Below are 25,700 nucleotides of genomic sequence, written 5' to 3'. Positions count from 1 at the left end.
CCCGCGAGGGCATCTGGGACACGCTCTGGAGTTCAACACGGGTGAAACGCATGTGCTCACGTGGCTTTCGGAGGCAGTTTCCAAAAAAAAAAAAAAAAAAAAAAAAAAAAAAAAAAAAAAAAAAAGTTGGAGCGGTGGGTAGAGATGCGGAATATTCGTTGTTTGGGCACTGCGGAAGAATTGATGAAGCCAAGAGTTTTATTTATCCGACCTAGCCGCCTAAACAATTATTATGAAACAAGCAACCTCCTTGATACATTGAGCAAAGAAAGGCTCACATACTCGGATGTAAATCAATTTCATATGCGAAAGGTAGAGAACGTATTGAGAGACTTGCACAATAGAACCATAATTCATTTCCCCCTTTCAATGCAGAGCAGAACCCTCGGGTGCGTCTAGCGTTAGGCGCGCGTGAATTCAGAAATGGACTGGCCAACCACCGAATCCTAACATCTAAATTCTCACAAGCGACGGAACATCACATCAAATAGCTTGCTTGACTCCCTTGCTTCTAGCATCCGCTCGCAATTACAACACCGTTTGAGGATTTCTAACCTGCATTTCCATCCTCCTCCCTCATTCTAATCGAGTGCAGACAGGCTTTTTTCAAATTCTAACTCTCTAACCTGAAGTTGGGGATGGCTACTTATCAACCTTGAAAATGAACGTGCATTAGTAATAAGGGACAGGTGTGAGACATGAACGCTCCGGATGCGCCCATGGGTCATTGTCCACCAAGGACTGGACATTTTCCAGATAATCTTTGCTGTTTGATTGTCTAGAGCCGCCACCGGATTCTAGGGAGATGCAATTCTGCAATGCCGTCTCATGAATGATCGGCGCTTGGTGGTTAAACCAGCCAGAGGTTACTGTACAGACGGTTTTTTTTCGTGGGCAACAATTTTACTCTTTTCAAAGATCTCGACCTTGAAGCTGGTTAGTGATGGCTGACCTATGGCTTGTTCTGCAACCACGCGACGAGAATGTCATATAGATATGTGAAGTAGAGAGGTATTTTGATCCCATATATGTTCCAATTGCATATGTATATTCAGTCGCCATGCCGGAATCGGCAGTTTGATTTTTGGTTTCTAGATTTCTATCCAGTTTCCCGCGTTAATGATAATAATAACGGCTTCGAATATCTAACTTAATTATCGATATCGAGGCAACTCGTCCATAATTTATTAATTTCATTCCCACACCTTGTCTCGCTCATGTCCGGATCGCGGACTCCACCCTTTTCGCATAACAACAATCCTTTGGGAGTTGTTATAAAAACACAATAGGTCCTGATCTAATAGAATAAATCCAATCTCGCATACCAGATAGCACCTAGAAGATGCCAGGAATGATTCTCCATCGGACTTTCTCACAGTATTCCTCCCAGGTCTTCCCGTATTTCCTGGCGCATCGCTGCTCATCTCGATAGCACCGGTGGACGAGTATCGTTGTCATGAATATGGCGTATGTCCACGGGAGCAAGTGAGTGAACCCGCAGGTAGCACACATTGCGTAGGATAAGATGAGATCACCCAAGTAGTTCGCATGACGGACAACTCCCCACCATCCTGTCATGAAAAGAATGCGCAATGGACGGTTCAGCAATGAAATTCACAACTACTACAGGTGGTAGTTTTAATAAAGAGCGCTGGGATAGTGTTTCAACGTACCGGAACATAGAATAATGGATTTGTGCGTCGATCCATCTGTGGTCTTATACTTGCATTGGATATACTTTGGCGCCCTCCCCCATATTAAACATTTGCCCTGGGTTTCACGCACGAGGTATTTCTGGTCATTTGCGGACCGGAACAGAGCATATCCACCAAGCCCAGTGGTCAAAATCGTAGCTGCAGCAATAGGAGAGAGAGAGACTGGGTGAATTGCTAGAAATTGGGGCTGCAAGGTGTAGATGGTGGGAAGCCAGGCTGCCGAGCCCCAAGCTAAATAAAATCCGACATGGTCATGAGCCATATCGAGGGTTTTGAGGTACCTAACTCGCATTTATTTTTAGAAGAGACATTTCAAAATTTCGCCTTTGTAGAAAACACACCAATGCTCATTGAAGAAGAAGTCTATAATATAAACCAGGTGAAGGATGTCGGCAATAATAATTGAGCTCGTAATGTATCCGTGCCGTAAAAATTGGAGCGCGGTGAAGGACATGTCACTATGAAAAATAGCATTGTTGTTAGCTCATACAACGCCAACTAGGAAAACATTTGAGGGTCTCACATTAATATCCAACCAATAATACCAGGACGACCATTGTGGAAAAGTTTCATGTCCCATGATTGGCCCAACCGCGGGTTGAGCTCGATTCCCATATACAAGTCGTAGATGGGAGACCCTGTGGAAATGTCAGTGTGGCAAAATTCTAATAATAAAGTCAACGCTGCGTGATCTAACCGCTGAACTTTCTGTCTTCTGGATGTGATGGCGAAATGTGGGCTTTAAGGTAGAAAGCTAGAGTGAGAAACAAGCCGTAAATATTGAATGTGGCCAGAAATGCACCCCAATTTGTGGCGACAAATGATGAAGCAAGAATACCACCCCGCAGACTTATCGCGCCAAACAGGAGCACAGTGACAACGACAGCCAACAATCCGTTGATTTTGTACTTGAGGACATTTCCAGCAGGGGTGGGCTGTCCTTCATACGTAGACCCTGGGAGAAAACTGTACAGCAGCGCTTGAAAAAGAACCCAAGCTCCGTAGACAAGAGTGGCTCTCGGATTAAGGACGGGGCAGTATTCGCGATAAAAGGAAATGAACCCCTTGTTCCTGAGCGCCACGGAGGCTGACAATAATGAGCCATCAAAATGGTGTAGCGTCACATACCAGAAGATAATGGCAGCAGGGCATGCCAGCATTATCGCAAGAGACAGTGCACCCCGAAATCGAGGGACATGGCTCCGCCTGCCCCAGGATGGGATAACGTCCTTTGAAATACGTTGAAGTTTATAGCCCTTCTGGTCCGAATGACAAGGAGGGCCACTCGAAATGATATCCTCCATCTTCTCAATCGAATGTGGCAACGGACCAACGTGTAGCTGTGATCAACGGCAGACGGCGAATGGGTTTTCTCGACGTGGGAGGCTGTGGATTGTGGACGGGACTGCGTTGAAACAGGCTGGAAAGGAACTGTCAACATCGATCTAAATCAGCACAGACAGACGAGACGCGCAACAAAACTTTATATTTCGAGTCAAGTGTATGAAGGGGCAAGTGGGCCAATGCGTCCGTCAGAGGCACGGATCTGGTACGACGCCAGGAGCTGTCTCATGGTTGGACATCAAACGAAATATAACAAACAAATTTACCGAATACCATTTCTTAACAGAACACACTTCCACCTGCATCCTGCCCGGCCTCGCATCCTGCAGCCGCGTCCTGGGGCCAGTGCCACCCTTTCTTCCTGTCTTCCGATGGTCATGCAGGTGCCAGGCGGACAACAACAACAACAACAACAAAAACAAAAACAACAGCAACCAGTTCTCTCGGCGTTTGCAACCCGCAGTCCTTCTGAATTTTGAGGCCAATAATACAGAGTGCATAGTACATAGTTTCCCCTCTTCTGCAGATCAGCGGTCAACAGAGAATATTGCTACATGTGGCATCGAGCTTCGAAGCTATCAATAGGTTTGTATTATATATTGTTATGTGTCCATACGGCAATTAAAGCGGGGTCATGCAAGCAATCCAGTATGGAATTGGCCCCCCGAATACAACAACAATTTAGTGATTAACTTATTATTCGCTGGTCTTCTGCATTGAACATTCACGAGTCGAGGTTCATTCGGTGCAGGAGCTTGGATGTTGATAGCTCCAGCACTAGCCCCGGTCTAGCTGCAGATTGAAAATCCACCTTTGGGCAGGGGTCTGTGGCGGCGAGATCACGTGTTGCTCGTGGGAGAATTCACCTTCAACATTCAAACATTCAGCATTCAATACCATGCCACCATTATAGCATTCCTGTAGGTTAAGACTGTGTATAGTGGTTTCTATAATCCGGCGCACTTCAATTCGGCCAACCTTACTCTATCTCTTTTCCGAGAGACCGGTGGGACAAGATGCATCCTGCAAGACGGGCATATGTCAATGATGCCGCAGAGGTAGGCATTTTGAGCCCCGCCCATTGCCATTCCTTACGGTTATATATTACCCTCCTATCCGTATGGAATTGTTCACACAGAATTCCCTTAAAAGAACATTTGCGCTTCCTGCCGTTTTGATTGCTTACGTTAGCTGATCAGTGCCATGCCTGTTGGAATATAGGATACGGAAATGGGGATTGATTTAAATGCTGTCCGTAAGTAACAAACAAATGAACACATTATTATCTCACTTCTTGTTTATTTATCCTATAAACTTGCCGATGGCCAGTGTACTGATATTCTGTTTTCCGGAAACTTAGCGATCGACCGGGACTATGACATGCCTGCTGCTGCTGCGGGCATTCCCCCTGAGAAAGCTTCTGCTATCCTGTCGCAATTTTCCCGTCGCAGAAGAGCTGCCGCAATTGCCGTTCCCACCGAAGATAGTCGAGTTCGTGCCAGATTACGCGAGCTTGGACATCCCATCACCCTTTTCGGCGAAGATGCTACAGATAGACGAGACCGCTTGCGTGAGCTATTGACGGACCTCGAGGAGCAGAAGGAGGCTGTTGACGCGGCTGCTGCTGAAGAAGGAGAGGATGTATCTATGAAAGAGGGAAAGGACGGCGATGAAGAAGAGGCAGAAGGTGAAGAGGAGTTCTATACTGCTGGTGGACCAGAATTATTAGAGGCCCGGCAGAAGATTGCTAGGTATTCACTACCACGCGCAAAGGCCAGGGTTGAGCGGCAGAAAGAAGAATCTACCATCCCGCTACGTACACATATCAAACATCGCAAGGCCGTGAAAGAGAAATTACAGAGTTTTGATCTCTATGGTTCCCAAATCGCGGGCGAGCGTCCAGTCAGCATTTTGCGCTTTGCTCCGGATGGTCAGACCCTAGCAGCGGGAAACTGGGGAGGAGGGATTAAACTTCTCAACGTGCCAAATTTAGATGAAAAGGTTACATTACGGGGCCATACGGATCGCGTTGGTGGAATTTCATGGTATCCAGGTGCTACGAAACCCGAATCTAACGTATCAGAGTCATCTGTCAACCTAGCGTCGGGAGGAGGTGAAGGAAACGTCAACCTTTGGTCTCTCACTCAAGATACACCAGTGGCGACATTGTCTGGCCACTCAGGACGCGTTTGTCGCGTGGAATTTCACCCTTCAGGAGATTACCTTGCCTCTGCTTCCTACGACACAACTTGGAGACTTTGGGACGTCGCGACTAGCACTGAGCTTCTCCTACAGGAAGGCCATTCTCGAGAAGTTTACTCGTTGGCATTTAATTCCGATGGCTCTCTCCTTGCCAGTGGTGGTCTGGATAGTTATGGGCGCATCTGGGATCTACGGACTGGTCGAACCGTTATGATTTTGGAAGGACATATCCGAGAAATATATGGCCTGGATTGGGGCGCTGACGGATATCGTGTGCTTTCTGGCTCGGGTGATGGCTGGGTGAAATGCTGGGATATCAGACAGGTACGGTGCACAGGTGGGGTAGGAGCTCATCGCGGCGTTGTCTCAGACCTCAGGTGGTATAAAGGAACTGAATCAACAGCTTCATGCCTCCCATCCATCCCGTTGCAAGACCAGAATGGCGTCGCAATCGACAATCCCGTTAGCCCTTCAATACCAGGAGATGACCAATCATCATCGTCACCCTCACAGCCAGTACAACCAAAGAAATCGGGCACCTTCTTCGTTTCTAGTGGGTTTGACAAGAATGTCAACGTGTTCAGCGCGGATGACTGGTCACTTGTCAAGTCCTTGAGCGGACATTCCGGAAATGTTCTTAGCGTCGATGTGAGCGATGATGTGAAATGGATTGCCAGCTGTGGCCACGATCGTACGGTGAAACTCTGGGGCATTGACAGTTGATAGCAATGGCAATGTGAACCGACCAAAGCCGCTCTTGGCTACTGCCCGACCAGTAGGGGGGAACCTGTACTCTGCAACCTTCAAGATCGATCCGGATATCCTATCTTCCGTCATTGCGATTTCGCTTGTCCCATGTTTGGCCAATGTTTGCGATTATTTTGACGTATAATTGGAATGACCCATCGAAACGTACTTGCCGCAGAAGGACGGAAGAAGCAAACTCAAAACAATAAACATGGGAGACTCCGAAATATTTGACCCATTTTAACAACCACAGTATCTATACTCTGTGTGCTGCTAAGATCTCTAACCCGAGGTTAAGAGTTACTTGAGATATCAGAAATCGAAGGACGTAAAAACTGCTCATAACGAGCTAATTTCATGATAATCTGAAATGAGTTAAGAGAGTACTTCATTTTTTCCCGGCCTATTTATACAAAAAAATTTTAACATCCACAAACCATCAATGCAACATCTGGGTTGCATGTCCAGAAGAGGCATCGCCATGTAAGAAGAGTGTTCTGCAAAAAAAGGGATCATAAGGAATTCGTCATATCCAACAATAGTAGCAAAAGACATACACTCAAAACAAACCATTAGGTTAAACATGTAAGGAAATGAAAGCGCATGTCGAAACAGCGCCGGGACATAGTTGAACGTGGTGCTAAAAAGTTCAACCACTATCAATTGCAGCACACCTAGCTATTTTTCCAGCCCCGCCTTTGCACCTCATACACTATACACTTATATATATTATCTACGGATAGCTATCCCGATGTCAACGGGAGAGCATGCTTATTTCCTCTGGGGGTTAAGGGTTAGGGCCTTGCAAAATACGCAAAATCAACATCATTGAGAGGAATCGTGGAATATGCACTAGTGCATGCAGGGGTGAGATTCGTCAAAAAAGCCCTATCCCACGTGGCCCACACACATATCCATTATATTAGCTGCCGCTAGCCACTAGACTAAGAATAATAACCAGCCAGGTCTTATAGTTTTTACACCATGCCAGATTAGGACCATGCCGGGCTGTTTTTCCGGCCCCGGATCGCACCATGACGAACCTTTTTAGCCCCGCGTTCAAGGTTGAGAAGCAACTGCATCCGATCTTCCGCTGCCGCCGCCTCTGATGCACAGTAGTGGTGGCGGCCCAAGGGGCAGCTGCAAATAAGACGACGACAAAACCTCAACAACGTTCGGCTCGCCCAGATAGTCTTCGTGCAGCCAGGCACTCAAACCACGATCTTCAGCTGAAAGCTGTATCTGCACCGAACGAGATTTCTCGTGAAACTATGCGTGAGCGAAGGGAGACAGAAGATGTCCAGAAGCTCACCAATATTAGCCGCGAGGGGTTCCAGGGGAATATCAGGATGAGAGCAGTCGATAAGAGCAGGGTGATTGATCTTTCCGTCGTTGTTTTGCAGCCAAAGGATGCAAAGGCGCAAAAGGCTGTGCACATTCAATGACTAGTTTGAGATGGTGGAGACGCATTGTTGGGACGAATTTGGTGGCGGAATCATCCGGGAGGTGGCTGGCGCTGATCAGCAGGGAGATTGATTGGCCAAGGATTGTCTTATTGGGCAACTTGGTTGTGATTCTGAAGGCCGAGCTTGGGAGTTTGGTTCGAGATGAGAACATGGACTGCTTCCTCTCTCATGGTTGGTTCGTAGTTTTCAAACTCTGGGAGGATCACTTTCCCGAAGAATGTCCAAACGGATGGGGTTAATATTCGGACATTCCATCGTTCCGACAGTTATGAGCCCGGGTTAGCTACCAATCGCTATACTGATATCCATAATATATCCATCTGATTACATCCTTATCTATCTATCCGATCTCACCGACCTCCTCATCGGCGACGATTGCGGCATAACCTATATCCGTTCGATGTATATCGTCCTTTGTTCGATTCTATATCGATTTTTTATCTATATCCAAACGACCAAAATGTCAACAGAAAATCTGTCATCAAAAGCACCGCCCTTCATGGATTCCTCCAAGAATTGGAACTTGTGGTACAAGATGATGCTAGGTCTTGCCATAGAACTACAAGTACTGGATCTTGTCAGTGAAGAAAGTCCCAATCGAACGAGCCAAATACCTATACCTTCTCCTCCAGAGTTCCCTATCGAGCACACCACGGAAGCAAAAGTTAGATGGGATATGGAGAATACTAAGTATAACAATGATAGAAATATCTATCGAGATAAGCTTGAAGGTGTCAGTAGGATCAAGAAGGAGATCTTCAGGACGGTATCTGCTAGTGAGCTAGAGATAGCAACTGATGGAAATGATCTCATTGATTTCAAGGACCTTCTGATTGCTCTTAAGAAGAGATTATCCCCTAGGACCGCGGACCGCCAATATTAAGTACGGCAGAAGTATCAGAACCTGCAAAAGGTGCCTAAACAGGTGGTTAGATGCTTGGACACTGATTGAATAGGAGATCAAGCACTCTGTTATAGATGGCAATTTTGATATGTGGAAGGACTTCCTCTATGCTAATATACCCATCGACAATCCATATGTCACCGTTCGAAAAAGGGAAATTGAGATAGGGGGTAAGGAGAACTTCTCCTTCGCAGAGGTGGTAAATGGTTTCCGATCCAAATATCGCAAAAAAAGGGTATACCAAGCCAGGACTGCTTGTGTCCAATCTTGCTACCTTGAATGGTAGGCAAGCAGGACAATCTAGACTAGAAGCGATGCCATTTACCTTTGATGACATGCTCTTGCATCTAGATATGCAGATAAATGACCCGCAGAACCAGCGCCGATTAGCAAGCCAAAGGTTTCAAGATGCTTATCAAAAAGACTGGCAACCGATACGCGACTTCTCCAAATACCTCGAAGATTGGGAATATTACTTACCCCCATACAATGAGCAGCAAAGAATGGATAACCTGCGAAGTAAAGCTTTACCAGTGATACGCAATGAACTCCTTCGTTATACCCAAGAACTCGGAGATGATGACGAACCCCTTCGAAGATGGCAGTTGATCGATGAAAATATGCCGGAGCGACGGCGAGCTATTCGTAAGGGCAAGCCTGCGAGGTTTATAGACAACCAACGTCGCCCTGGTAAATCTAATAGCTGTCAGAACAAAAGGAAACGAGAGGAGCAAACTGATTCGACTCAAGATCCACCGGAACCTGCGCCAAGAGCGGCTGATACCTCGGCAGAAAGCACCGCAAATACAATCAACCGGAGGCGTAGCCGGGTACCACTTTGGCAACTGGAATTAACGAGATCCTGGCATGAGTAGACATCCTCCAAGAAATGATGTGGAGAAATTCCGGGGTCGAAGCATGAAGGAATCTCAGACTTTTGTTACTGCTGCTATTGCATTTCACACCAGTGATCTTGTCTATTACAGTGAATATGATCATTGCAAGATCATCGAAGCAGTTACTCATTTCGATATTGACACGCAACGGCGCTGGTATCAATATACACATAATATTCAAACTCTACCTCCCTGGGAATAATTCATTAGCGACCTAAGAAAGATAAGTATAATTGGATGAAGGTGTGCTCACATTGTCACAAGAAGGGTCATGTCGCGAATGGTTGCTGGATGTTATACCCAGAGAAGTGTAACCAGGTTTGACAAGCAAAAAACCAGCAATCCCAATTGTAGGAGCTGCTGCATTGGGAATTCGAACTACCAAGCTGCAAGATAAATGTTCATTAGCAATGAATACCTGGATGTTAACAGATGCTGGGTGTTCTATAGCGTGGACATTAGTGGACTCAGGAGCAGATGCGAACTTTGTATCCCACACCTGGGCATCCAAGTGCCTTTCAAAGACGGAAGGTAAACCAAAGGTTACTCAGGCAGTCGAGCAAGAGTCTGCATTTGTGGAGCAAGCCATCCCTGGATCAAATGCTACTATCTCAATCCAAGTCAGAAGCCAGAAAGATGGGAAAAAACGAAAACCGATGTAAGAAGATTGTTGAGGCACTAAAGAATGATGATATCAAGAAGAAGATAGATGCAGCATTACCAGAGCTGCTTCTAACACTGAGATGGTAGAACAAGCACTAGGTGGCATGGTTCTTCTAAAAGGAAAGGGAGAACCTACTGATCAACCTATTGATCAACCTATTGATCAACCTATTGATCAATCTTCTGTCACTTCTGATATCACGCCTGTCGATTGATCGATAAAACGGCTAAAGACGAGTGTCGAAAAATTCTCCTTCTAGCTTTCGCCCCTATCTTCGAGATTCCTGGATATTTGATACCGGCGCTGAGTGGCATATACGCAATAATCGATCGACATTCCTGACATCCGAATCGGCAGAAGAACAAGCGTATACTGGAGATTCGACAACAAGGGTTGAAAGATAAGGAACAGTTTGGACCTATGTGATCAATGTAGGGAAGCAGTTCAAAATGATTCTAAGGAACGCTGCTTATGTTCCATTCTCCCATCCGGTGATGAATATAGAGCGACTCTGCCTTGAATAACATAGCCGAGTATGTATGTATTCGTTTAACGTCCCGGGGGCTGGTGTGGTGCTGCCTGCGCCCCCGGAGCCTCCCAAAGGGCATGGAGGCGTGCTACGCTGAAGAGATCCCTATATACATAGTAAGGGGGAGAACAGGATTCAGATAGCAACTCTTGAAAGACTCAGTCCTTGGGACTGTGCATCCACTTCTGGCTAACATAGCCGGGTGACCACGCAGTTGGAACATAATTGAGCACAATACGGAGTGGCATAATTTTCGATTGGCTTGGACGGTATTCCTTGGTGGAAATTAAAAAGATATCGAACTGCACGCTGATGTTATAATCACCCTCGAGTAAGAAGCGAGCAACCCTATGGTGTCCACCTTACAGATTTCCGGTTTATGATATATCGGGTTTCGTGAGACGATTTGATATAGCTAACTCCAATGACAAGGCATCTCCATCTGGGACTGTTTGAAAGATAAAGCAAGATACCCTGAAAATAACTAAAGCTGGCCGCGCAGGTTCTGCCGGCTGATGCACTTCAGGGCATCTGCCAGCCCAAGTGCCCTGTTATCTCCCGAAGGCCAGATTCATCGGCAAATTTGTTTTGTTGTACTGTGTGTGCGTGCTGCCACATGCACATGTGTGCGGTAGGAGCTTTTGTGGCAAAAATTCTTATGTGTAGTCATGGAGCAGGCATGTGCATGCTCCATGTAACACACCTTAATCATACATCTACCTTACCTTTGTCAACTCTGCTATCAGCATCACTATCATGCTCGCCATCAACGCCACGCTCGCCGTCAACACCGTGGTCACTGTCAACATCATGCTCACCGTGCTCGCTATCAACACCATGCTCGCCATCAACACCACCATCACTGTGGTCACCATCACCACTGTGCTCACTGTAATAAAAGTAATGGAAGTATCTATATTTACAAGTGGTAAGACAGCAATAGAAGAGTGCAGAACATGCTAGGATTATAATACATGTAGTATGTAATATAACAATACTATCTACATAATACTCATTGATAGTCATAGATCTTAGAAGATCAGTGATTAGCTTTGAATATAAGAGATTACTATTTTATTAATACTATTATTGTATATTTTAAACTAGTTTTATCACTATCTTTTATAGTCTATCTCTTACAATTCTAATTACTCTTTATTTTATCTGAGTAATTTATTACTAGGGGCAGTCTGCCCCCAGCACCCCCCCTTCAGGGCGTGGGAAAATGAACCTCTAAGACCCAGGGGATGAAATGCATTTTTAATTGCTTTGAAGGAGTGTGGACAGCTCAGGCACAACACTGTATAGCAGAAGCTTCATGAAACATGCAGCTGGGCAGGACAGAGCACAAGTGCGAAGTCATATTAATATCATTGATAGATACCATTGCTATTTCATCAATATATCATCATTGATACATATCATCGCTAGATATCATCGCTAGATATCATCATCGATATATACCATTGGTAGATATCATTCATTCAAGCAGGTGAGCAGATAAATAGGCAGGTATGCAGCCAAGTAGTCATCTAGTAAGCCGGCATTGCCAGGTAGGTGGGCAGATAGATGGTGATGTTTATTCTCATAGAGATTGATGGTAAGCAGCTATCTAGCATTATCTACTCCGTATTCCATCAGCAATCGATCGATATCGCGCAGGTTGGTAGGCAGGTAATTCAGGGGCAAGAATAGGGGCTCAGCCAATTGTGAATCAGTATTTGAAAAGGTAAGTCTCCACTGCAGATTTACAGCGTAAAAGTGGGAATTTTGAGCATTTTGATCAATCAGAGATCCAGAAATCTGCTCTACATTAATAAAATCATCAAGATTTAAGCCACCATTTTGAACACATTGGCATATATATAGTGGAAATTTATCATATCAAATAGTTATATAAAAGATACACATAAATCAACATCTATACATTGTGCAAGTATGAGGAATTTATATTTTTCTGTGGTGTCTCGGGGGTGTATGGAGCATGCATCATGCACTTTTGACACCTGTGCCACGAGTCTTAGCTCCGTGACTTGGTGTGTAAAAACAGTTTTGCCGATGTTGATAAGACCAAAAGCAATTTGGCTCGGCAAAAGATATGTGTTTGCTGTGTCCCACACTTGGGCAACATAATTGGTGCTGTGTTTGGGTACGGGCTTGCTGGAAGCCCATACTGGAGCCTGAAGCTGGGGTTTGACAGTGCCAAGAGTTTAGTGAACAAGATCATACATATCAAGTCGTTGTGTTTATTGATATTTGATGTGATGATAGATGGAATGCACTCAAGTTCTAACACGTAGATCTAAATATTCGTCAATCGTGATCGTGATCGCCTTTTGCCTGAAACAATAAGGCTCATGGGGTAGTAAATCTTAGCAAAGGAAGAAACCATATACCAGTCGACAAAAGGCTAACGGAAAAAGGACGCACAACTGGGCAAAAAGAAAAATGATGCAGTAATCATGCCAGCCACCCATCCTCCCCTTCACAGTTTTGACAACCAATACTAATCTTCGCCCCTTCCCATACAATCACCCAATCCTCCGTCTGATGCGGCATGACCCCGCGAACCTCCATTTCATTCCTCGCTGCCTCAAACCAAATCTCCCGTAGGCGGGGCGGCCTCCTACTTTCTTCCCCGCTCCCATATACCTTAGAGGCCCGCTCATCGTTCCTAATCGCATCTAAATCGGCTTGCATATTCCGCATGAACTCCCTCCGTATGCTGCGCTGGTTATTACCCCCTCCCTTCTCAGCGGCGAAAAATTCGGCAATCCGGCCTAGCCCGGATGTGGTGAGCAGCATGCTAATCCACAGATCGCAAGATGTGGGGAATGGCTGCTCGGAGGAGAGTGTGAGTTGCAGATAGGAGACGAGAAGGTGGATGCAATGGTGGGTCGACACGAGTGTTCGGGTGTTTGTAAATGGAGGACTACTGACGATTTTAGCCTGAAGTTTGCGGAACATTATGGTGCGGTCGGCGGGTTGAATGGTGACAGGAAGTCGGCCAGCCTTGTATACGGCGTAGAGGTTGGACTGAAGTTCAGACCGGGCCTGCGCGTATGTCTCTAAGAAGAACAGAGTATAAAACCTAGGATAGTGGATATTAGCCGGCTACGTCAATTTAAAAAAAAATAGTAAATAGGCTGGGTAATGATGGCGCCGCCGCTGGGCAATTATGGAGATGTTTGTATATACTCACATGAGGGGTGTAAGCTTGAATTGCAACTGCGCTATTCCGCCTTCACGATAGGCTTGAAAGTCCTTTTTAGATGTAAATATAGCTCTATGAGCAGGATCACTTTGCAAGTACCTCTCTAACACACTGTCTGCGAGATGATTTGCAAGTTTGGAACACGCTTCCTGCCTCCTCCGCAGACTCCAGAGGTACCGGAATGAATACACATCATTCGCACCATTTTCAGCCCTGGGCGGCGGAAACAGATCCGAGAGAAGAATCACATCATCCTCCGGTTCTCTTGTATATGTTCTTGATTCATCGATGGGAGATGGCAGACTTCCATGCCTCCGCAACCGTAGATATTCCCGCGAAATGGCCTGCTCATGGATATCTATAAGGGTGCTGAAAGCTCGGGAGACCAGTCTCAGATTAACCACGTCCTGCAGTCGACAACGCCTGAAGATATTGATCTTGATCTCAACTGGGAGCCTGTCCCAGCACGAGGATGTGCCAACTCCATCGAAAGCTAGTGTTTCATCGTCACTACGGCCACAGGAAACTTTTGGTCAGTGGGCGCATTTCCTAGACAGATAAATATATGAACGTAAGATTCGTTTCTCAAGCTGGAATTTCGAGTGGAAGTTGAATTTGGGTATCCTGTCTGTACTAGTAGTTTTGTAGCCGTATTACATACCATTGGTTTTTCTTTAGATATACAGCTTTCGCCCTGTCGATTGCTGCTCGGAATTTCCGTGCCCGCATCTCGAGGCTGGATGTATAGCGTTGTGGTGAAGAGGTGCAGCAGGCGTGCGAGGATGGTAGTTGCGCCTGGTATTGATGTATTTAACCATTTAGCCGGCATAGTCTCGGAGTTGCCCATTGTCTTTGTGGTGGGCTGTCTCAGACACTAGTTCACCAATGCTTTTCAGGTAATTTTGCGTATTCCTCGGTATTACTAGTATTTTAGTTTGGGGAGGGGTTGGTTACTATGAATGTTGTCTAAAGAGGCAAAAAAGAAGCAGAAGCCATTCAGCGGATTCATCCGCTTGTCCAGTCAATGATCCTCAAAGCCATACACAGCAGAATGGATACCCCGAAATACAGCACTCCCATTGTTATGTGTGAAACATGCCTGACACAGCTACCAGCCGATGCATCTGACTTCACATACTCAAACATTCCCCGGAAAAATTACTCCTGAACAGCGGGAAGTTTCCTCAGCTCACTCATTATGCCGTCCCAGAAAAATGCGTAGCCATCAACCACCTCTGCGTCCGGACCATCCAAATGTATCCGACACGATTCTGCTTTCAAAACTTTCGCCATGTATCCCTGTAGTCTTCGAGCATGCAAGGGCAACTCAACAAGGACTGCCTTCCCTTGTACCTCTTCGGTCGAGGATCCGTCGGTTAATACAAGATGCACCCCGCACAACATGAGCTTGTATCCTAACATCTTTGCAGGTCGAAGATCTGGGTGGTTTTCGTAGCCGATGACCTCCGCAAGTTTAGATTCGTTGGCAAGAGCGCCGTAGAGGAAGTACCATCCGGTCTTGGGGCCATCGTTCTGCCAGTCTGCGGAATACCACTCAGCGGGGGCATAGCATACGGAGCTTGTTGACATATCTTCAGCATAATAAGTTGGACGAGGTGTGTTAGAGATATCGTCTTTCTTTTCTTCTCCAGGCATAAGCACTCGTGAAGTTACTGCGTTGCGACGTCAATAGATTGGGACTCCGAGGCTAGATCCTGGGATTGTTCTCGTCACGAAGGTTAAGCTGTACCCTGTACGATGGGTAAACAAATGATGAAATGGGTTGGTTAACCAATATGCACTGCCCAAGATAAGACTAATACCGTCAGGTAGCAAGAGGTCTCCATGTATGGTCAGAAACCGTTGTTGATGTTTGTCGGAGGGCAGGTCCCAGGTCCCCCTCCCGCTATGATGATTCAGGGCCAGGGTATAGCCCCTCATTTGGTTCTCCCATACACTATTTCACCCGAACTCCACGGAAGTTAGACTCGACAGATGTTTTCTTGCAAATGGCTGTATGCATTCACAGTCATTTTGGTTGTTCGCCAGCAGCCAAAAGCTAATGCGAATCAAACAGAGGGAGAGAGTACTCCGTAGAGCACGATATGCCCTGACCGCGGCCGGCATTTCTTTGCCGAAAGGGCGCGGGTCTTGGCGCATATTATGTAAAGCTGCATGACAGTTGAATATAAATTTCCCTGCACCAAGTGATGCGACTCCGCGCAAACTCTCCAACCCACTACTCATGGGTTGGTTTCACAAGTCGTTTCCTCTGTTGGAAACTTGGATGTGGCATACCGGAGTTGAGTGAACTGCTCCTGGAAATAGGGCGATTGGCAGCTTCCTCAGTTTACCCGCCAGACAGCCAATTGCTAAATATGCCGAAGACGACTCCATTCTCCGTCCTTAGAATAGGGGGGTTGACAGGTCGCTCCATAACTCCTAATACTTCTTTACCAACCTCGAGAAGCAATACATGCATACTCTGCCAACATAGGGCATGGCGGCCGTTAGCCGCTACTCGGAAATTCCATGGCTCACGAATACTATTAGCTGCCCCAGCATCCTTTCCGTCCGTGAACACCTCCGCTATATCCGAGCCAGAGGGATCCCCGAATTTGGAGAAAACCTCGACGGATGAGGTAGAATCCCTCATAAATAAACCTCCGGACATCACTACCCACTACACCATCTTCCCCAATGCCATTCCCGACCCACCACCCAAGGGTCCCTTCGACATCTCAGTCCCTGACCTTCGCCAGGAATTCCTCCGCCTTCAAGCTCGTGCGCATCCTGACAAATATCCTCCGGGCCTAACAAAACAGCACGCAGAGGCACTCTCCGCTCGCATCAATGAAGCGTACCGTGCGCTCGCAGACCCATTAAGCCGCGCCCAATACCTTCTCGCTTCTCAACATGGCATCGACGTGACGGCGGAAGACGGCGCCAAGGACCACCCTCAGGACATGGAGACGTTGATGCAGGTACTTGAAGTTCAGGAGATCATTGAGGAGGCGCAGGATGAAGTGACCGTTGCGCGACTGAAGGACGAAAATGAAGAGAGGATCAAGGGATGTGTTGCAGCTCTGGGAAGAGCGTTCGATCACGGTGATATTGAGGAGGCGAGGAAGGAGTGCGTTAGGTTGAGGTTTTGGTATACCATTCGAGATGGATTGCGGGACTGGGAGCCCGGAAAGGATGTAAGGTTGGTACATTAGTTAGCTTACGGGAGCCTGTTCTATTTATGTTGTTTTGTTAACTATCTATCATGATAATATGCATATACCATCCGAATTCACATGAGTGATGATTCTAGCTTTATTAAATCAGTGGCGATTCCCATATTTTGCATTTAACACAGCCCGGAAGAAGAAGAAGAGGAGGAGGAAGCATGGTCAAACTGGCAGGACATTCCTGCTTCTCAAATCTTTGCTGAATTTGAATTATTGCATCACCCGCCTGGTCTGAATCTGGAACCCTTCACCGCTCCATCTGTCTGTAACTGGGTCTGTGAGCTTGGTTGATGGATTTGTTTGGATTTGCTTTTTTTTGGTAATCTCGAAATAACATCCATCACTCAGTAAAAACACAAACGCCAGCCCCAGTGATTATGAGACAACTCCATGGATTTAAAATATCTACGAGGGAGTTGAGTTCTATTTGTATGATAGGTGTCAAATAGAGTCAGCAAATCTACCACTTGGTGGATACGGTCAACTACGGCTAAACAGCAACTCTATATTCCCACCTCAAAGATAGCAATCGGGCATCAATCATCTACATCCAGAAACCAAGCCATGCAGCTTCACTCTCACGCCAAGCAGCGGGCGCATCCGGTGCAGCCCAATCGTCCTCCATGGTCAGCCACATAACCTTCTCTTGCCAGCAACGAACCCTACTAACACCAAAGCAACTGCACACATATGGCGAGCTAGCTAGGCTCATGCAGATGTTGTTTGAGGATCCGTTCTCTGCATTTTCTGCTGGCGTTCTCACCACCGAAAGCGCCCACGTAGCTTGATCCAAACAACAGGCGAGTGGCTAGCCGCTTCTTCATGACGTCGTGAGCAACAGATTACAGACATCCTTAGAGGGTGAAGCTTGCGAGAGAATGGCGACCCGACTGGCCCTGAATACAGAGACAGACAATGCATAACTATGAAAAAGCTGAAAACGAAGGCGTGAACACCATCTCCATCAGGGAATCCAAAAATATCGTCTTTTTTCGGGTCCTTCAATGCTGCAGAACTAACTACCTGGTGGGCGGCAGTTGACTGCATGCTCAATTTTTGTCTTCTTTCCCTGTATGCTGAATGAAAGACCTAGCACCATTTATTGAGTGGCATCACAGATGGGAGGGTCCACTTGACGGCCTGCCACGACAGCGAGTTAACTGGTCGCCCTGCTTCCAGGCTGGTTCCTCTCCCATATCAACATCTTCGCTGTATGCACGATGGTGGATGCATGTGACGTTGTCTCGGGCACGGTGACTGCAGGCGTTATCTAACTACGAAACAATCATAACGGGGGGAACCAGGCACAGTTAGCGCATGCTTTGTCCCTTGTTTATGGCAGCAGTTGTTGCTGTTGGGCCGGCTAGAGATGAGGCGACGTGCACTGAATATAGCGCTGGATACATTATTTATTGCCGTCGAGTGCAGCATAAAGGTTTCAAGTCTCTCCTCATCGTGGTTTCTCTTCCCAAAAATCGTCTTTTGGCTTTTGTCACTCCTTCTGACAGCTGACAGCGGGAAAGAAGGCGAGATTTGTATTCTACGAACTATAATATTGTGATTATTTAGTTTAGACATACTTTACTGCATTTTCTGTCAAGATGACCGCTCCCGTACCAGACTTCCATAGGTACGTTGAAAAGAGTCATAAATTCACCTATACCGATATGAGGCACTCTGGCACCCATTCCGGTCAATCCTGCACTTTAGGAGCATCTACTCAACTATAACGCGCTCAAGCGGGCTTTAACAATACAAATCCACTCTGCAATGACAGACTTCCCGCTGACCCATCACTCTTCTCCATCATTGGACACAACAGCATTGTTCATTCGCCCTCCTTCACATTCCTCGTTGGCCCAGATCACACAAAACTTACCATCCAATCTGGGCTTGCCAAACATGTCTCCCAGCGGCTTGATGAGTTAATGAATAATGGCCACACGCGCGAGTCGCGGCACCGGATCGCGGTCCTGGAGGAGGAAGATGTCGAGACCTTCGTTGGCTTCTGCGAGTATGCCTATACGGGAGACTACACAGTGCCCAATCCTAGAGCCACGCCAATCGGACGCAGAGATAGCCAAGGAATGGCTCCGCCGTTAGCTTCTGCTATGCGTCCCCCGGCCCCATCTCCTCCAGTCACCCCCCAGCCCGGGGAAGAGCCACAGGAAATTGTAGAAGGAGAAGGAGGTGAAGGTGAAGGTGTTGCAGCTGCAGCTGCAGCGGGAGGAGTTAAGGCAGAAGAGCAAGAGGGAGACGGAAATCAAGCGGGTGACTCCGGCAAGGGGAAGAAGGGAAAGAAGGGAAAGAAAAATCAAAAAGCGGGAAACCGAGCAAAACCTGCTCAGGACCTTGATGAAGGCACGGCAGCTAACATGACCCCTCCGAGAACACCTCCGCCAATGACAGGGGGACGGAAAGATGGGGACGAACAGGCGCAGCAAGAAGCGACTGGAGGCATGGGAGCAGAAGACACAGAGAACATGAACCCCGAAGAAAGAGCCGCCGCAACTCCTGGCATACCCCCCTCAGAAGCTGTCTCCGCCGCCCCCGACTGGTTCGACTTCGAGCCAACCCCGAAACCTGAAATGCCTAAGCTTGGCCCGGCCTTCCAAGGATCCTTCATCTCCCCTAAATCTCGCGGTCTGGGACTCTGGGGCGAATTCGCTTCCTTACAATACATCCACCACCAACGCGCCTCTGGCGGTATGACTCTTCCATCCCCCCTCTCTCGAAATACTCCCGGTTACGGTATTGCCGTCTCTGGCACTGAACCAGCCCCATACCTCCTCTTCCATGCCAAGCTGTATGTCTTCGCCACGCGCTTCTTGATTCCAACCCTTGCACAGCTCACGCTGAAAAAACTCCATCGGGACCTTGTCTCCTTTCCGCTCTCCATGGCAACCGCGGACCATCTATCTCCGATCAGTGCCTCTGCCGTCATCCAGCTGTTGCACTTCACATTCACGAGAACTAAACGTGATGACCCAGTCTTCTCACTGATGAGCTCAGAACCTAGCTCGCAACGGCAGAACGAGCTGCGGAAGTTAGTCACGCACTATGCTGCGTGTAAGGTGAGAGAGCTCGCGAGCTACCAACCCCCGGCGCCCTCAGCAGCTAGTGTGGAATCCATGGATACACAGCATTTGGGTTTCAGGGATTTATTGGATACATTGGGCGAATTGGCATCGGACCTGGTCTATCGGATGATGTGAGACAATTTTTGGGTCTTTTGCATTTGTGGGCTGCTGGCATCGCATTTCCCTTTTTCCCTCCAAATTTGTCATCTTTGTTTTGAAAAAGGGGATAGATCAGGATTGGGGATTAAGTAAAGGGACTAGTGGAGTTGTAGGTTCTCTCTCTCTTTCTTCCCCCCCTCCTGCTCCATATTTTATATTTATGTTTACTCTCCTTAAAAGCCACCCATATTTTGTTTATCCCGTCTACGAAGCTATGACAACTTCCTCCCCCCTCTATAAATTAATATACCTATGTCACATCCACTCATATACTTGCTCATTTGGCATTTCAGTATTGGCGTCTTTTTTGTCTTAGGTTTTCTCTATCCCATTTTTAACATGGTTCCAACCTTTGTATTTCCCTCAATTAATTTATATAGTTAATCCTTCTTTTGTATAAACTCCATTTTTTCAAGAATTCCTTCTCTTTGCCGAAATCAATCAAGTCAACAAAGCTCCTAATCCACTCTTCCGATCCCCTGACTTCGATTCTGTTGACGCATTGGTGTAGTTCATGCTTATTTTGTGTTACCATTTTGCTATTATTCATTCATTCAACAGTTAAAATTGGCGTAGATTAAGCTTTGCAGTTTTCTTTTATTCCTCGTCAGTAAATAAAAGGCGGGTTTCCGGAGTATTCACTATTACAACAATTATAGTGGATCCTAGGCTAGGGAATAGGAAAGACGGCACACAAACCCAGCTGATATATTCTTGAAACTTATGTATGTTTACTATACGCCAGAAAGTGAACAAAGAAAGGACTCGTGGAAACGTCAGCGAAGTCTTCTCAACTTAAAATGCTAGCTAACTATTCAAAAAAAGGGGGGGTGGAAACATGGCTGCAGGAAATTGAGGTAAGAGGGTGGGAAGGAGGAAGGTATAAAGGAGAATAGCTGGTTCAGATAGATGATAAAATTAAATGACATGAGAAGATGAAGGTAGAGCACTAGTTTGTTCAAACGCAAGAGGCATAGAATAGAGTAGAAGCGAAGAATGAGCATGCAAGAGAGGGGGCGAAGAAAACGGTAACAGGGAATTTTAATAGAGAGACGAAACATAAACATAATATAATGATGAAGATGATGCAGTGTAATTTGGAAAAAAAATTGAAAAAAGGGGGATGGAGGCAGGGTTGGAGAGAGAACATTCCAATGTGAAATAGGTGCCACGATACACAGGGTTTCTCCTGTTAATTGTGCAGGAACTGAATGATATAATATGAAAGATAGAGGACAAGATGAGAAAGCTGGACGGTGATGACTCTCGGTGTCTAAATTGCAAAAGCTGGGTGGTCGTCCCCCTAGATTCCACGATGACAAGATCATTTGGCTGGCTTTCATTTCCCTCTTAATAGACATGCTTTCATGATGAAAAGAAAGTAGATCATAGAAAAACAGAAGTATATATAGAGAGGACATATTGGAGGGTAATTAAAATCCAAATGGATTGGATGGTGCTGGTGTGAAGGAAAATGAAAAATCAGTAAAATATCCTCATGGAAGAAGAAAGATAAACGTAACTAGGGTAGAACAAATCTTAAGGGGGATCAACTTACTGGCCTGTGAGAGATTTGCTTTAAGCCCGGTCTGCTGGGGCGTAAGCTTTTTCGCATCTTTGTGCACACCAAAACGAACGGGGGGCGCAGGCCCTGTCTTCTGCGGTTGCAGCGGAGCAACAGTAGGCTGATGCGGAATAGGTGGAATCGGGGGCGGGGAGGGGTTAAAACTTGCATTTCCACCAAAGCCATTCATACCAGTACGTTGCGGCTGCATCGGCGGGGAAAGAACAGAATTAATACCTGTTTGCATAGGCTCCATAGGCTGCACGGGTTGAATAGACTGCTGTTGTTGCATTGGGAAACTGGGAAATCCAGTTTGTTGTGGCATGAGTGGTTGTTGGAATCCTTGTTGGCCTATATTTTGCTGCGGCCCGTTCAAGAATGGCTGAGGAGACTGAAATGCATATTGCGGTTGTTGCTGTGGCGATATTTGGCTTCCGAATGAGCCCATGCCAATTTGTTGTGGTTGTGGTTGTTGGTTGAATTGGGTCTGAAACCGCTGCTGATTAAGCTCTGCAAGGCTTCGGCCAGGCGGAGCAATGTTAGGTGTGGAAGCTGGAATGCCAGTGAGCTGTGGCTGGAGAGGAGGAGGCCCAAAGCTGTTTTGATGGAGGTGTTGGGGTGCTGATAGGGGCCGATCTGGGGGAGGCGGAAGAAGAGATGATCCTTGGTTGGTCTTTGCCGGTGGTTGTGGACGCTGTCTTGGCGGCATTGGTTGTTGCTGTGAAACATATCCGGTTACCTGGGGCTGGAGAGTTGTTTGAGGTTGTTGCTGTTGCTGGGGGCCTAGCTGGGCAAAGAAAGTTGGGTTTGCTCCTGTTTGCTGTGGTTGTTGAATTTGGGGTGGGGCCTGCGATATAGGAGCTGGCGTGGTTTGAAGTAAAGATGAGTGCTGAACCTTAGTTGGTTGCAGAGGGGTCGAGAGTAGGGACAGGTCTGCCATTGCTCCTACAGGAGGTCCCGGTGGTGATTGCGTCGCGGGTGCTGCCTGTGTTGTAGCTGTAGGAGCTGGAGCAGATGATGGAGCAGATGGTGGAGCAGTCGAGACATCAGCTTGTTTAGGATGTCTAACTTCCCAAGCGCTGTCCTCGAATCCTTGCGTAATTGTACCTTTCGTAGGGCCAGCAGGCTCAGGGGCACCTGTTGGTGAGCTAGGCTTAGAGCCACTTTTTCCTTCAAATGCCTTGGGATCCACTACGTCGCTAGTCTGGACAGCAGGGGCCGGGCGGCCCTTGCGGGTATTGTTCCTGAGGGCTCCTCCAGGACCAGAGAAGAGCCCGCCAGCTCCTTCTTCGCCATTTCCGATCACTTCTTCTCCACCGAAGCTTACCATTTTTGACTTCGCAGTACGGTTAAACAGGTTATCAAGGTATTTCATTACTCGCAGAATATCTCCCTCCTTCAAGCCTAATGTGCGTAGTGTCTCTGTGGTGATATCTGGTAAAACACTCTCGTCCATGGAATCCTTGTTAAAGTTATGGGAGTACCGTTCGCACTGGTGAGGCCCGACGCCGGCCTTCAGGAAAAAGTCAAACCAGTCATAATCGGAAGATTTCACACTCGCACCAACTTTCCCGGCGTCGTTAAGGCGACTTCGACGTCGGATGTCGGAAAGTGGCTTGTCTTCGTCGAGAGATTGGCCAGTGACTTGCTCAACATATTCAAGGTCATCCACAGACATTTTCGATACAGGAACGGCGATTTTCACACCATTCTGCTTATGAAGATGGATTTTACCCTCGGCAAGCCCGATAAACTCAGCTACAACAGTGAAGGTTCCAGTTCTATCGGTCCACTTTCGTGTTTTCAAAGGGTCTGGTTCTACGTTGAGTTGTTAATGACTTCCTAACACATTTACAAACTGAAAACCAAAAAAGAAAAGAATGAAAGTCAAAGCGCCACTTACTTGGTTTCGACCGGCTATCGCGCTTCTGACGCTGTGAACGATGGTTACTACTTTCTCTGGGAAACAAACTACTACCTCTCTCAGGAAGCTGTATGCCTGGGCCTACCTCTCCGCCACGCGAGTTACTAGAATCATGGCTCTTTGATTTCCGCGCCGTCTCTTTTGTCAGACGCGATTCCTCAAGTCGGTTCTGTTCAACAGTGGAAAGTCCTGCGTTCGTGCCCTTTCTGCTAGGTTCGTCTGTGGTCACTACGCCTGTAAGCTCCACATAGCTGCTAGGAACGACCCCTTCCCTGCCGGTCTTCAGGCGCCTAACCATCCACCACTCGTCTGACTTGCTGTCATCTAGTATAATAACTTCGTCACCCACGGCAACAGTGACTTCATCGTCGCCCTGAGCCATAAAATCATATAACACCTGGCCCTTTTTCCGAGCACCTCCGGTACCAGCAGCAATTACTTCTCTAAGTCCTTCAGCTCTATATCCGCCAGCAATCTCGCCTAGTGCAGAAACAATTTCGTTTGCGGTATCTTTTGCGCCGGCATGAAAATCGACACTTTTGCTGGGTCGAATAAGATCCATGAATACGTGCTTCCCTTCGATTGAGTAGTGTGTGAGTTTATCCGCTGTCCATTCCTGGTGTGGTCCATCAATCGACTTCTCCGGCGAAATAAAAATCGTTCCGGTGTTGATATTTATTCCGAGAGTTGTCGGCATTTTTTTCCTTTTTCCCATTACAGAAACCATTTCGCTAATGTTATAAAGATGGTATCCAGATGGCGAAATCGCAGACCGCTGGTCAGGATTGAACTCCCCGGATCTGTAAGGTGGAGATGGCTGGACGCCGTAGGATTCCTCGTCCCTGAGAGGGGCATGTTTTGGGCGCGGTGGAGAGGGATCGCGCGGAGAAGGTAACTGGGAAGATGGAGTATTCTGCTGAGATGGAGGACGTCGCGGAAGAGCCGGTGGGGGTGCTGCATCTTCTCCGTCAGATTCCTCCGGTGTGAATGTTGGTTGGCGGGCTGGTTGAGGAGCCTGAGGAGAGGGAACCGGCCGAGACTGTTCCGATATCGATGGCTGGCTTTTGTGGAGGATACCAGCTAACGCAGCCGCAGGACTTGCATCCGCACTGGAATGAGATGCTGGGGTTAATGCTCCCTCGGACTCTGTCTCAACTGATTTTGTAGGCAATGAATGGGGGGGTGCAGAGGCAGCTTCTTTGGCCAGAAATTCCTCTGTTATCTCAATGTAGTTGGCGGGTGCAAAGCCGAAATCATTGTTAACGCCTACTAAGGTCCAATCTGGATCCGATGTGTCGTAGACAACGAGTTCAACTTGTTCCGCAAAAGACACCTCTTCATCGGTTTGGCGGGTATAATCATAGAGTGCCTTTGCTTTGCTGATCGGTTGCGCCTATTGTAATATCGTTAGCTGATTCAACACTCTGGCCTTCCAAAATGTGTAGTAGCCAATGCCATCCGATTCCCGTCTTCAGGTAAGGCGGTGAAAAGCCCATTCATCCTTCCCCTCCAATAAATATCCATGGCTCAAGAGACGAAAGGGGGAAGGAAATAATTCAATATATTTACCTCCTCAACATAATTATTCGGCACCAATCCAACAGGTTCTTCCTCATCATCCTCAGCGGCCTTTTTCTTCGCCTTCCACCAATCGTCCTCGACGCTCTTGTCCATCACATATAACAAATCCCCTTCCTTGATTTCCAGCTCATTTTCTGCCTGCGGCGTATAATCATACACCGCAGTGTAGACCCCTAAAAATCCCATGGTTGCTTTCCTTGGACTCTACTTGTATTATCCGCTGATATACTCCTTAATACGACTTATTTCGATTGAATAGCAGATTATTCGCCCGATGCCGGCGAGCCTGGAAAACAAATCGCTAGCGGCTCCAATCCGCCGGATAGTCTTTTACTTTGCGGCAGTAGAAGGACCAATAAAATTGGGAGTGGGTACGGATTAATTGGATGCTTGCGAATTCTGATAAATAGCGATATCGGGCTATCGGTCGTCGCTGGCGGGGAGGAGAAGGATAGCAATAATCGACACGGTATCGTCA

At 47.1% G+C, this 25,700-nt stretch overlaps 9 protein-coding genes across 9 annotated transcripts; 5 read left to right on the top strand and 4 right to left on the bottom strand.

Moving 5' to 3' along the window:
* Positions 1-1,033: 1,033 nt before the first annotated feature.
* Positions 1,034-3,227, bottom strand: HCBG_01818 (7-dehydrosterol-delta 7-reductase; the record flags this gene model as incomplete). Its single annotated transcript, XM_045428867.1, has 4 exons — positions 1,034-1,571; positions 1,674-1,996; positions 2,239-2,353; positions 2,413-3,227. The coding sequence occupies 4 exons, from the start codon at positions 3,017-3,019 to the stop codon at positions 1,336-1,338; spliced, it is 1,281 nt and encodes a 426-aa protein (XP_045290653.1).
* Positions 3,228-4,075: 848 nt separating this feature from the next.
* HCBG_01817 (U4/U6 small nuclear ribonucleoprotein Prp4) lies at positions 4,076-6,349 on the top strand (the record flags this gene model as incomplete). Its single annotated transcript, XM_045428866.1, has 2 exons — positions 4,076-4,117; positions 4,389-6,349. 2 exons carry the CDS (start codon positions 4,076-4,078, stop codon positions 5,982-5,984), a joined length of 1,638 nt encoding a protein of 545 aa, XP_045290652.1.
* Positions 6,350-7,934: 1,585 nt separating this feature from the next.
* Positions 7,935-9,233, top strand: HCBG_01816 (uncharacterized protein; the record flags this gene model as incomplete). The annotated part of the gene is made up of 4 exons (XM_045428865.1): positions 7,935-8,250; positions 8,453-8,548; positions 8,730-9,068; positions 9,097-9,233. 4 exons carry the CDS (start codon positions 7,935-7,937, stop codon positions 9,231-9,233), a joined length of 888 nt encoding a protein of 295 aa, XP_045290651.1.
* A 312-nt stretch (positions 9,234-9,545) lies between these two features.
* HCBG_01815 (uncharacterized protein) lies at positions 9,546-10,076 on the top strand (the record flags this gene model as incomplete). The annotated part of the gene is made up of 3 exons (XM_045428864.1): positions 9,546-9,624; positions 9,725-9,932; positions 10,037-10,076. The coding sequence occupies 3 exons, from the start codon at positions 9,546-9,548 to the stop codon at positions 10,074-10,076; spliced, it is 327 nt and encodes a 108-aa protein (XP_045290650.1).
* A 2,851-nt stretch (positions 10,077-12,927) lies between these two features.
* On the bottom strand, positions 12,928-14,410 carry HCBG_01814 (F-box domain-containing protein; the record flags this gene model as incomplete). Its single annotated transcript, XM_045428863.1, has 3 exons — positions 12,928-13,558; positions 13,670-14,191; positions 14,343-14,410. 3 exons carry the CDS (start codon positions 14,408-14,410, stop codon positions 12,928-12,930), a joined length of 1,221 nt encoding a protein of 406 aa, XP_045290649.1.
* Positions 14,411-14,839: 429 nt separating this feature from the next.
* HCBG_01813 (uncharacterized protein) lies at positions 14,840-15,337 on the bottom strand (the record flags this gene model as incomplete). The annotated part of the gene is made up of 1 exon (XM_045428862.1): positions 14,840-15,337. The coding sequence occupies one exon, from the start codon at positions 15,335-15,337 to the stop codon at positions 14,840-14,842; it is 498 nt and encodes a 165-aa protein (XP_045290648.1).
* Positions 15,338-16,059: 722 nt separating this feature from the next.
* On the top strand, positions 16,060-17,120 carry HCBG_01812 (DnaJ domain-containing protein; the record flags this gene model as incomplete). The annotated part of the gene is made up of 1 exon (XM_045428861.1): positions 16,060-17,120. One exon carries the CDS (start codon positions 16,060-16,062, stop codon positions 16,897-16,899), a length of 840 nt encoding a protein of 279 aa, XP_045290647.1.
* Positions 17,121-18,515: 1,395 nt separating this feature from the next.
* On the top strand, positions 18,516-20,129 carry HCBG_01811 (uncharacterized protein; the record flags this gene model as incomplete). The annotated part of the gene is made up of 2 exons (XM_045428860.1): positions 18,516-18,544; positions 18,692-20,129. The coding sequence occupies 2 exons, from the start codon at positions 18,516-18,518 to the stop codon at positions 20,127-20,129; spliced, it is 1,467 nt and encodes a 488-aa protein (XP_045290646.1).
* A 1,520-nt stretch (positions 20,130-21,649) lies between these two features.
* On the bottom strand, positions 21,650-25,408 carry HCBG_01810 (cytoskeleton assembly control protein SLA1p; the record flags this gene model as incomplete). Its single annotated transcript, XM_045428859.1, has 3 exons — positions 21,650-23,535; positions 23,621-25,034; positions 25,211-25,408. 3 exons carry the CDS (start codon positions 25,406-25,408, stop codon positions 21,650-21,652), a joined length of 3,498 nt encoding a protein of 1,165 aa, XP_045290645.1.
* Between the last annotated feature and the right edge of the window lie 292 nt (positions 25,409-25,700).

Source organism: Histoplasma capsulatum, assembly GCF_000150115.1.
Source record: "Histoplasma capsulatum G186AR genomic scaffold supercont2.2, whole genome shotgun sequence".
NCBI lineage: Eukaryota > Fungi > Ascomycota > Eurotiomycetes > Onygenales > Ajellomycetaceae > Histoplasma > Histoplasma capsulatum.
Note: the sequence above shows the minus strand (reverse complement) of the source record. Positions and strands in the feature narration are given on the sequence as shown.